The sequence below is a fragment of the Pristis pectinata genome, chromosome 3, assembly GCF_009764475.1.
Source record: "Pristis pectinata isolate sPriPec2 chromosome 3, sPriPec2.1.pri, whole genome shotgun sequence".
Classification (NCBI taxonomy): domain Eukaryota; kingdom Metazoa; phylum Chordata; class Chondrichthyes; order Rhinopristiformes; family Pristidae; genus Pristis; species Pristis pectinata.
In genome coordinates this window covers 76,127,197-76,139,318 of record NC_067407.1, presented here as the reverse complement: position 1 = coordinate 76,139,318, position 12,122 = coordinate 76,127,197, and the positions used below count along the sequence as shown (strand labels likewise).

The 12,122-nt window shown below is 49.5% G+C and overlaps 1 protein-coding gene across 5 annotated transcripts in view; it reads right to left on the bottom strand.

The window, feature by feature from the left end:
- Window positions 1-1,207: 1,207 nt before the first annotated feature.
- The window catches only part of LOC127568580 (ribosome-binding protein 1-like), a 103,992-nt gene continuing 93,077 nt past the window's right edge, over window positions 1,208-12,122 (bottom strand). For 4 of the 5 annotated variants that reach the window (XM_052012498.1, XM_052012502.1, XM_052012500.1 and 1 more), the window contains 6 exons: window positions 10,509-10,592; window positions 8,724-8,816; window positions 8,397-8,471; window positions 7,101-7,190; window positions 3,283-3,426; window positions 1,208-1,794 (listed from right to left, as the gene is read on the bottom strand). In XM_052012498.1, coding sequence (XP_051868458.1) covers window positions 1,732-1,794; window positions 3,283-3,426; window positions 7,101-7,190; window positions 8,397-8,471; window positions 8,724-8,816; window positions 10,509-10,592 — 549 coding nt within the window. In that variant the 3' untranslated portion in view covers window positions 1,208-1,731. The remainder of the gene's footprint in view (window positions 1,795-3,282; window positions 3,427-7,100; window positions 7,191-8,396; window positions 8,472-8,723; window positions 8,817-10,508; window positions 10,593-12,122) is intronic. The other variant, XM_052012501.1, reaches the window with a different exon arrangement.

Genomic DNA, 12,122 nt, shown 5'->3' with positions numbered 1-12,122 from the left:
CTTTTCTTGCCACACCACTGTGCTGCCAGAATGTGCCAAGTGTGCAATCCCTTTATTCAGTGATACAGAGCTGTGGATGGACTAGAACTGTTTTAGGAACAATTTACACAGACCCCACTACTGCTGACTCAGACCCTGGGTGTCTATTACTGAGCCAGCGCTTGTCCTTAGATTAAATCATAAATGCAAACAGCAAAATACTGCTGCAAATCTTAAAGAAAAACAACAAAAAACACTGTAAATTGGTAGGATCAGAGTTTGGAGAGGTGGAGGAATGCACTATGACATCGACCGGTTCTACGGAGTGCAAGGTAACGTGGAACATAAAACAGTACAGCACAGGAACGGGTTCTTCAGTCCACAATGTTTATGCTGAACACAAAACCAAATTAAACTAATTCTCTTCTGCCTGTAGGTGACCTATATCCCTCCATTTGCTGCATATTCGTGTGTCTAAGAGCCTCCTAAATGCCTCCATCATATCTGCTTCCACCACTCCCGACAGCCCGTTCCAGGCACCCACCACACTGTGTAAATAAAACCTGCCCTGCACATCTCCTTTAAACTTACCCCCTCTCACCTTAAATGCACGCCCTCTCTTACTTGACATTTCTACCCCGGGTAAAGAGATTTTGACTGTCTACCCTATCTATGTCTCTCATAATTTTACAAACCTCTATCAGATCTCCCTTCAGCCTCTGATGCTCCAGAGAAAACGACTCTCCCTCCCTACAACTCATACCCTCCAATCCACGCAGCATCCTGTTCAACCTTTTCTGCACCCTTTCCAAAGCCTCCACATCCTTCCTGTAACATGATGACCAGAATTGCACACAATACTCCAACTGCAGCCTAACCAAAGTTTTATACAAATGCAACATGACCTCCTGACTCTTGTGCTCAATGCCCTGACCAATGAAGGCACGCCATATGCCTTCTTTACCAGGTCTCCTTCCCATGAGCAAGGCAACAGAAAGGTCATGAGAACTGCTGTAACTGACAGGGAAATAGTCCAGGATTCCCACTTCTTCCCCATTTACACAGCTGCAGTGCAAAGTGCAGACCCATTAGCCACCAGGTCACAGACAAATTGAGATCAGCCATTCCCTGTGCAGATGATCAAGTGCAGAGTGGCCACATTGGGGGGGGGGGGGGTTTGCCCCTCTGATGTGACACCCTCTAAAGAAAAGACTGGGCCACACTCAAGTGGTTACAATATTTTATTGATTTGATGGACAACTTTGGAAAAAGGAGGAAGGAATCTCTTGAAGCCCCCATTAGGTCACTGGCTGAGGTTTCCATCACTGCTGGATAAAGTTCGCGGACTCTTTCCCTGTGTCCTCCATTTCTTTCTTGGAGAAGGAAAGTAATAATAAATTGCACAATTCAATGTACGCTCCCCATAAGTACATCTCATTCCCTTTTTGTGTAAATGGAGCATTCGGGCCCTTTTGTTTACAATACAAGGTAGACAGCAGGACAGCAGTGCACTGATGGTCCGGACAGTCTGATGGAATGTGTCTTGAACTGATGGGAAAAAAAATAATCAAATAAAGCTTTTCTTAAAAAACATTGATGGCTGCAACTTTTCTCAAAATTGTGTTTGGCTCACTAACTCCTCAATTAACTACAGTACAATACTGAGCGGGTGGTTTAGGAATGGCATAAGGATTATTATAACTGTAAGGCATCTGGCAAGATTGAGTAGTGTTTACTGCAGCTGGGTGTTCTTCAGACAGATGTCCCCTCCTTCAGTCCGTCCTCCTCTGTCACTGGCCCCTGCTTCTTCTCTCCCTACAAAAAAAATACAAGAGCACAGTAAACACACAGGCAGGAGCAGTGGTTCAACTATATCACGTCCTGGTTGGACTCGCTCACGATGGCTGTGGTTTTCATTGGAGGGAGCATGAGGGTCACGTGTGTGCACAAACGCACGTGTTCAGATTAGAACTCAATGGCTGCAGCTGATGTGAAGTAAAAGAAGCAGAAAATAATGCATTCTGTGTTATTACAGTATGTGTTATTATGTAGTTATAATAAAGAACTACAGTTCCCAGTAGGCAATGTAAGGGGTCACATGGGGGAACAAGAAGTGGCTGTAAAAAGAGAGGGAAAGCAAGCCAGACTGTTGTTGGTTAATAAAAATGTTCAGATGTTAAACCCATGCAAAGTTTGTCTCTTGATGAAGAATAAACATAACACTCAGCAGGCCCTCCGTGGGAAGAGAAATAGGTAACACTTCAGTGCCCAGACTTCAGTCATGGGAAGGTACAGCAAAGGAACAGGCCCTTGGGCCACCAAGCCCACACCAACCGTCAACACCCATTTACACTGATCCCATTTTGTTCTCCCCCCACTCCCCTCAGCTCCCCCCAGATTCTACCCTCACCTACAAGCTAGGGACAATTTACAATGGCCAATTAACCTACCAATCTGCATATCTATGAGACATGAGAGGAAAGCAGAGCACCAGGGGAAACACACAAGGTCACAGGGAGAACATGCAAACTCCGCACAGCACCCGAGATCAGGATCGAACCTGGGTCTCTGCTGCTGTGAGGCAGTGGCTATACCAGCTGCGCTACGGAGACACCCTTGGTCAGAACTGGTGGCCTGATGGTTATCCAGGGGACAGCCCTGTAAGTGCTGAGACCAAGTGCTCAGATGCTGCTCATTGGATCCCAACAGCTGTCCTTGCCAGGGTTCACTGCCAGCTGAGCTCAGCACCAAATGCACATTTGCCAGTAAACCTGTCTGCTGTGCTGTGATGTATCCCAAAAGACCCTGCTCCACTCAGAGCCAGCAGGGTTACCACACAACCAGGATTGTTATGTAAACGGTTCAGATCCCAGACCGTTGATTGTCCAAGGGGTCTCAGACCAGAGATATTCACAAGTGAGGGCGGGCGGGGTTGTGGTGAGGGGAGAGGGTGTGAGAGGGGGGGAGGGTGTGAGAGGGGGGGAGGGTGTGAGAGGGGGGGAGGGTGTGAGAGGGGGGGAGGGTGTGAGAGGGGGGGAGGGTGTGAGAGGGGGGGAGGGTGTGAGAAGTGGGGAGGGAGGGAGAAGTGGGGAGGGAGGGAGAAGTGGGGAGGGAGGGAGAAGTGGGGAGAGAGAAGTGGGGAGGGAGGGAGAAGTGGGGAGGGAGGGAGAAGTGGGGAGAGAGAAGTGGGGAGAGAGAAGTGGGGAGAGAGAAGTGGGGAGAGAACAGCATTGGAAAGTCTTGGATGAAAGGTTTGCAGTAACGAGGTCACCGATGTTCTGTGCTGCACCCTCATCCACCTACCTTTCCCTGTCCTTCAGCCAGTAGCCTCCCCACAGTCTCCTTCTCCTTGTCGAGTTGTTCCTGGGTGGCCTTCAGCATCTGCTGTAGTTTAGTGGCAGCTTGGCCCAAGTCCTTGGTCATTTTCTTTTCCTTGTCAAGCCTTTCCTATCAACAGGGAAATTAAGTGAAAATATAGTCTCTTTGGTACAGAAACCCTCTCCACTGGCCTGTGTAAGGGGAGATTCAGTAACTGGGCAGTGAGAAAAGGAGGGGGTGGAGATGAAAACGCTGGAGTAATGTGGCAACTGTTTTAGGGAGGGAGGTGTAGAGCGCAGAGCTCGACGACCAATGATGGAGGGAAGGAGTTACAAGAGGAATGGACTGCACACCTGCAGGAGGTGACCGACACAGGGAGGGGTGGGATTGTGGGGGAGAGGGGGACACAAAGGTGAAAACGTAAGCAGTTAATGTCTACGTAGGACTAACTACCTGACCGATACCAACAGGCTTGTTACTGGCTGCTCTCTACTCAACCCCATGTTCCCTTTAATGGGGGATCCAACATCCCTGCTCACAAGAGATACCTGCCAGGTGCACAACCCACACACACTCCATGGGATGTGGCAGGGTGACATCGCTGACCTACTCTGTTGTGCTGGCACTGCTCAGGAGGAGCCCTGTAGTAGTCAGAGGAGTGAGGGCCAAGAAGGTATATTGGTGTCGACACTGTCACCAGCCAGAGGAAGGGCATCTTCAGAGGTGGAACAGGAGCTCAAGGGAAGGACGAAGCTCACTGACTGCCCCTCACCAACTCACCCAACTGTACTCCCAATGAGCACCACCCCTTTCCACAGCCACCTCATCTTCCCTCCGATGCTCACCGCCATCTCATTTTTAAACAGTGGCCGCCTACTTTCTAGATCCTCCCACAAGAACAGAGAACAGCACAGTACTGAACAGGCCATTCAGCCCACGATGTTATGCAGATCTTGTTGCCAATTTATTCTAAGTGTCCTCCTCCTGTGTATCATCCATGTCCCTCCATTCCCAGTAGTGTAGCGGTTAGCGTAACACTTCACAGTGCCAGCGACCCGGGTTCAATTCCAGCCACTGTCTGCAAGGAGTTTGTACGTTCTCCCCGTATCTGCGTGGGTTTCCTCAGGGTGCTCCGGTTTCCTCCCACATTCCAAAGATGTATGGGTTAGGAAGTTGTGGGCATGCTACGTTGGCGCCGGAAACGTGGCGACACTTGCGGGCTGCCCCCACAGCACTCTACGCAAAAGATGCATTTCACTGTGTTTCGATGTATATGTGACTAATGAAGAAATCTTATCTTATGTGTCTATCTAAAAGCCTCAAACTCCACCAAATTGCCGGCTTCCACTCCCACCCCTGGTAACACATTCCAGGCACCTACCACCCTCTGCGTAAAAAACTTGCCCTTTGTGTCTCCTTTAAACTTCCCCCCTCTAACCTTAAAATCATGTCTTCTAGTGTTTGACATTTCTGCCCTGGGGAAAAAAAGGAAACATCCTCACCACACCTGACCTGTCAAGACTCCTCAGGACCTCACATTTCAATCGAGACTCCTCCAAATTACAAACATAGCCTGCCCAACCTTTCCTTGTGGGGCATCCCTCCCATCCCAGGTATTCACCTAGTAAACCTTCTCTGAACTTCTTCCAATGCATTAACATCCTTCCTTAGATAGGGAGACCAGCACAGCACCAGGTACTCCAGAAGGGGTCTCATCTATGCCCTCTATATCTGAAGCATCACCTCCCTACTTTTGCTTGCAATCCCCCTCACAATAAATAAATAAAAGAATCTGGAATGATGGCGGGGACTGTGTTCAGGCAAACCTTCAATCACGTCACCATTTGACACAATGCTGATGGCAGTCTCCTCACTCTGTGCACAAGCTGCCCACCAGTCCTGCTAATCGTAGAGTCATAGAGCCTTACAACATGGAAACAGGACCCTTGGCCCAGCTCGTCCATGCCAACTGTGTTGCCCAGCGAGCTAGACCCATCTGCTTGCGTTTGGCCCATAGACTCTAAACCTCTCCTATCCGTGTATTTATCTAGATGGCTTTTAAATGTTGCTAATGTTTCCGCCTCAACCACTATTTCTGGCAGCTCATTCCAAATACGCACCACCCTTTGCATGAAGCTGCCCCGATGCCCCTTTTAAATCTCTCGCCTCCGATCTTAAACCTACGACAGTTTTTAGCACCCCCTCCCTGGGAAAAAGTCTATGTGCCTTCACCCTGTCTATGCCCCTCATTATCTTATATACCTCTATCAGGTCACCCCCTCAATTTCCTACATTCCAGGGAATAAAGTCCTAGTCTATGCAACCTCCCCTTGCAAGTCAGGCCCCCAAATCCAGGCAACATCCTGGTAAATCTAATCAGTGCCATGCTTATACCACCAGGGGCCCTCCACAGTGAAACAATACAGGAGTACCTGGTAATGAGGCACAAGAGACTGCAGCTGCTGGAAAGTGGAGCAACAAACAATCTGCTGGAGGAGTTTAAGGGGTCGCAGAGCATCTGTGGGAGGGAAAGATCCTGATGCAGGGTTTCGACCCAAAACGTCAACAATCTCCCGCCTCCCCCAACAGATGCTGCTCGACCTGCTGAGCTCCTCCAGCAGATTGTTTGTTGCAGAAGGTCTCTCGGATTGGGTGGGGGTGAAGGCTTATTGTTTAATGACTAATACGTGCCAGAATGTATTCTGACTTGTTATCATTTGTCAGTCCCACTAGACCCGAACCCTCAAGGTATAACGACTAGCCTGAAACAAACTTTACACTGGCAACTGCTGATGCCATCAACTTGCCTTTGCAGCCAAGACCAGACACAGCCTCAGTTGTGGCTGTGGAGTGGAATTAGCATTGACTGTCATGTATGAAATAAACAGGCATTAGTGGGGCCACAGAAATAAACAAATGGAAGTAAGTGTAATCTTGGTGTCGTCTATACATTGGAGGATGACTCACGTCCTGTTGTGATGAACCAAAGACACTTGATAATTTGCGCGCTTTGAATTAGGTGAAATCAGGACCATTGAGCTGGTCCCCACTGCTATCAGACTTCTGAACCAATCACCTCTTTCACATCCCTTTCGCGGTGGTGCTGCCATGTTCTCGGACTCTTAATTCTACCCCTTTGGATTATTCTGTTATTGTCACTTCAGCATTTCTTTCTGCACTTCTTCAGATCGCACTACAATCTTTGCATTATTCTGTTGTTTTGCGCTCATTGCATTTATTGTTGTAATAATGATTTATTTTTTTTTACTGTTTACTCCGTGAGCTTCACGCGAGCAAGGAACACTGGTGTACGTGACAATAAGCTAATCTGGAATCTGAGGTGGTGGTCAGTTACTGAGCCCAGATGGGGATCGGGCACGGTGGAATGGGTTTGAGGGGCTGAATGGTCTCATCCAGTGCCTGAGTGCAGCGGCAATGCTGCACAAGGAGGACAGTGGGTTTGGCTGAAATGGTGGAGAGATTGCACTCGGCCGATGCCCCAAGGGAGACGGGAGGGCTGCAGGGAATCACCTGTCCGCTTGCTCTGCCTGTGGCAGGGGACACCAGGATGCTTTGGCTCTGGTTGAAGTATTCATGGGCAGTCTCACCGTCAGTCAGCCTGAGTGGCAAACAAGTGGCATAAGCCCCGAGACCCTCATTAACCCGAGAACTGGAAGTTTGGAGGGATCCTGATCTAACCCTTCCCTGCTCACTGAATTCCCTGCTTACAGTAGGGATAAAAAAAAAAGGCACATGATAGAAAGCTGACACAAAGATGACCTCCACAAAACACCCCGGACTACCTTTAGCTGAAGGATGTCCTCGCTGTCACCATCCCTCGCTGCCCGCAACTTCTCCAACTCTTCCTGCAGGTCTAATGCAGACTGCTGGACCTACAATGGGATTGTACAGTGACCAAGTCAGAAACCACACTTCATACAATTTGTGATATACAGTCCCACCTGCCCAATGCCAACACGATAGTATGGTCCAGCAATAAATCCACTTGCTCAAATGATCACCACCATGTTAATCCAGAACTAACTGAGTGGGGACTGGGGTTACTATCATCCCAAGAGACCCTGGGCCAACAAGGAAGCCAAGGTGTATGACCAGGTTACAGGCTAGTCGAGCAGAAAGTGCTGGAAATGCTCAGCAGAGGGGAGAGAGGGAGTTAACATTTCTGTTCTGATTCGAATCCACCCGAAACGATGACTCTTTCCCCACAGATGCTGCCAAACATGATGAGCATCGCCAGCATTCTCTGATTTTATTTCGGAATCCTGACATCTGCCGTGCTTTGCCTTGGGCACAGTCTGGTAGAAGAGCACAAGAAAACAGGAGCTGGAGTAGGCCACTCAGCCCCTCAATGATCTTGGCTGATCTGCCCCAGGCCTCATCTCCTCTTCCACTTCAGTGTTCTTGAAGGAGCTTATGATCAATGTGGCTACATCGCCCACACTGCTCTTGCTCTCCTATCTTAACCTCTTCCTTTGGCTCAGTGTGCACTTTATCTGAAGGGACTACCACACTGGAGGTGTCCCCGAAACACAAGGTGGTGGCTACCTTCACTGCCAATACACGCTAACTAGATGCTATTGAGGAAATCAACAACCTTCATTGGGAGCCTGGTTATACTTTCAAGGGAAAGTCTGACTGACTCTCAAGAAACAACAGTAATAGTCTTCAGAGCGACATGAACCAGCTCGTACATCAACAGGCAGTCAGTTCCATTCCCACTCCAATCATCTCCTCAACCAAGTGGAGGGTGTGACATGGTTCCAACAGGAAGGACAGAACCCTGAGGTCCCATGACCTCTGCTGACTGTAGGGCAGCGCTGTTGGAGGTCACCAGGAAAGCCCCTGCCACAACACCTCCACCACCCACCCCCAAACCCGCACCACCAGGGAATGATTTACCTTAAGAAGGGAAGAAAACTAATTAAAAAAAAGTCAGCAGCAAATAATAAAATGCAGATGTTGGAATTCCGAAATAAAACATTGTAAGGTCCTCGACCCGAGATGTTAACTCTTGTGTCTCCCTCCGCACAAGCTGACTGAGTTTACAGTACTTTACATTTTGGAAAAAGAAAGCAAACCTTTTCAAATTCTTCTGCCAGCTTCTGCCGCTGTGCTTGCTCGCTGACCACGGTTTCTTCCAGCTGGATTTTAACCTGGAGTGGACAAAAGCAAGGGAGTTATTCCTTGCAGGGAACTCAGGCAGTCGACGCGGAAGTGGGAAGCTGGAGATGGCAACAGGGTGGCCGACGACTGCCGTTACATTCAGTGGGGAGGATGCTGTGTGGGTGGGCACAACACAGTAGGGGGCAAGACACAACATGGGGTTAGGGAGGAGGGGCATGTTAGTGGTGAACTTTATCAGCTGTTGGGAATCTTTCCATGCACAGGCATCTCACCACCCTAACCTCGGCAGGCTCTAGCTCAGCTTCAACACTGGGTGACTCAACCGACCCTCCATCGCGCACGTGGGCCTCCATGTCACACAGCTGCTGCCTCACCTGTTTGTAGGAACAAGAGACGGATGGTTATGGACCGACCGCAGCCACCCGCCCCCAGCTGGGAGCCCGACGCTCCTCTCCTCCTGGGGCGGATGCTGCCGCTGAGGTGGTCAGGGCGCTGGTCTGATGGCCGGAAGCCCGAGCCAAACTCGGCCCACATGTCCTTTTGGCTGAAGGCTACCGAACGTACAGGCTGGTGGGTCCCAGGCTCAGGGTGTCGACGGGGAGGTCAGGGTGCCGCGGTACCCATCAACACGCTCCAGGGTAGCTGAGTGCCTGCTGGCCACTTTTTGCAGTGACGGACCTGGGTTCACGTTATGGCACAGCACACGATACTCCTGCTTCTGAGTCCCAAGGTTTTGCTTTCAAGCCCTTCTCTGATGGCCCAAACTTAACATCTGCACCCAGGTGAGACCATACCCTTGTCTGCCCTGTACACAGAACAGTGCAGCACGGGGACAGGCCCTTCGGCCCACAATGTCTGTGCTAAACACAATGCCAAATTAAACTAATCCCTTCTGTCTGCACAAGATCCATATCCCTCCATTCCCTGCATCTTCGTGTATCTATCTAAATGCCTCTTAAACACCACTATTGTATCTGCTTCTACCACCTCCCCTGGCAACGTGTTCCAGGCACCTACCACTGTGGGTGTGTAGAAGAAAAGCTTGCCCCACACATCTCCTTTAAACATTCCCCCTCCCACCTTAAACCTATGTCCTCGAGTATTTGACATTTCTACCCTGGGGAAAAGATCCTGGCTGTCTACTTTATCTATGCCTCTCATAATTTTATAAACTCCCATCAGGTCTCCTCTTAGCCTCAGATACTACAGAGAAAACAACCCAAGTTTGTCCAACCTCTCCTTATAGTTAATACAGTTTAATCCAGGCAGCATCCTGGTAAAACTTTTCTGCACCCTCTTCAAAGCCTCCACGTCTTTCCTGTAATGGCGGTTGCGGTTGGGGGGGGGGGTGGTGGTTGGGGAAGAGAAATGCACACAATACTCCAAGCACAGCTTAACCAAAGCTTTATATAGCTGCAACATGACTTCCTTACTGTTACACTCAATGAAGGCAAGCATGCCATACTTTACCATTCTATCTACTTGTGTGGCTACCTTCAGGGAGCTATGGACTTGAAGCCCAAGATTCCTCTGTATATCAATGCTGTTAGAGTTCCTGTCATTAACTGTATACTTTCCCCTTACATTTGACCTCCCAAAGTGCAACACCACACTTACCCGGATTAAACTCCATCTGACATTTCTCCCCTCATATTTGTAACTGATCTTTGTTGTGCTGTGTTCTTTGAAAACTTTCTCCAATTTTTGCATTGTCTGCAAACTTACTAACTCACACATCTACATTTTCATCCAAGTCATTATATGTACCACAAGCTGCAGAGGACCCAGCACTAACCCCTGCAGAACACTGCTGGTCACAGACCTCCAGCCAGAATAACATTTCTCCACCACTACCCTCTGTCTTCTACGGGCAAGCTAATTTTGAATCCAAACTACCAAGTCACCGTGGATCCCATGCATCTTAACCTTCTGGGTCAGAAGGGTGGAGGTAAACAAAACTATCCATGTGGTCAATACTAATCCCTCAGCCAACTACTCTGGCAGACTTGTCTGCTCATTGCCATATGGACTGAAGATGGATGGAGATTAAGGTGAACGATCCTCACCAGTGAGAGCTCCTCGCTGTGTTTCTGCACCTCTCTATTGGCTGCCTCCAGCTGGCTTTGTGATTCTATTAAGAGGTCACTCAGCTACAAAGGAAGAGGGGAACAAATTACTGTTTCAGAACAATGCACTATACCAATAAACAGAGTAATAGGGTCATACAGGGTGGACACAGGCCCTTCAGCCCACCATGGCGTGCCAACCATCAAGCATTAAGTTATTTTAATCTCATTTTATTCTCCCCACATTCCCATCAACTCCCACAGATTCTAAAACTCAGCTACACACCAGGGACAATTTGCAGTGGACATTTAACCTATGGGCCCACACATCTTTGGGGTGTGGGAGGAAACCGGAGCACCTGGAGGAAACCCATTCATAGAGAGAACGTGCAAACTCCATGCTGGGGGTCAGGATTGAACCCGGGTCAAGGTTCAGGGCGTTAGGACGAGTCTTGGAGCCACTCAAAACAGCCCCAGCCAATTTCAGTTTGCACTTTGCAACTTAAATTAGCTCCCTTTTGATCAGAAGGTGCTCAGATTAGGTCTGAGCTTGCAGAAGGATGGGCTGAGTGGTCAGTGGGAAGATGATGAAAACCAGAGTTCAGTCAGTTCCAGTGGCCATGAAGCTGAAGGCATGACCAGCAACAGAGGAGTAAAGGGATGTATAGGTGGGAGGCATCTTTCTCCTCTACCGTGAGGAAAAACCCATCTCCAGCGAGTCCTAGAGGGACTCCCGACCTACTTGTTGAACACCAGTTTAAGAGAACTTGACGTCATTCTGTAAAAGGAAAAGAAATGGGAGAAAAAGCAAGAGAGGTTGAGCACGTGCATGTAGGAGGTTATCAGGATCAGGCCACTCCCAGCACTTCACCCGATGCCTGTCAGCATTAGCTGCCCTGCTGCACGATTCTAGCATTCGCCGACTCAATTTCGGAATTGCAGTTTGCTCCCTCTTGCAGATCGGCCGAGTTCAGGAAGCCGAATTTCTTCCCTACAAGGCTGAGGAGCCGGAAACAAGCAACCTTTATTGTTGCAATAAACAAGCTGCCGGAGGAGCTCAGTGGGTTGAGCAGCATCTGTGAGGGAAAAGTATCCCTGGTGCTTCTCAGATGCTGCTCGACCCACTGAGTTCCTCCAGCAGATTGCTTGTTGCTCCAGATTCCAGCATCTGCAGTCTCGTGTCTCTCCAACCTTTACTGTTGGTGGGAGTTAGTCGGAAGGCACCAGGGTATAGAGCAAGGATACCCAGGGTACTGCCCCAGGCACACTGGGGTGGGGTCCAAGGGACCCTCAGCACTGGTGGGAGAATGCTAGTGTGGAGTTTGAGATCCCCAGGATACTGCAGGAAAATGCCAGGGGAGGGCACTGTCTGGGAACCACTTTGAGACCTTCCTTTGCCTGGGGTACACTTTGGAGAGCCCAAACCCTCAGAGGTATTAGGTATCATTCGGGCACTCTCAGGGTGTAGTGGGAGAAGCCACACACAGCAGCGGTGGAGTTTGAGGTTCCTGGCGCAGCATCTGACGATTACACCGAGTTCTCCCCTCCCTGGGGCTGCAGAGCAGGGGGCCCCACCCCACTCATCGCCGGGAGCAGATATTGGGAGATATCGCC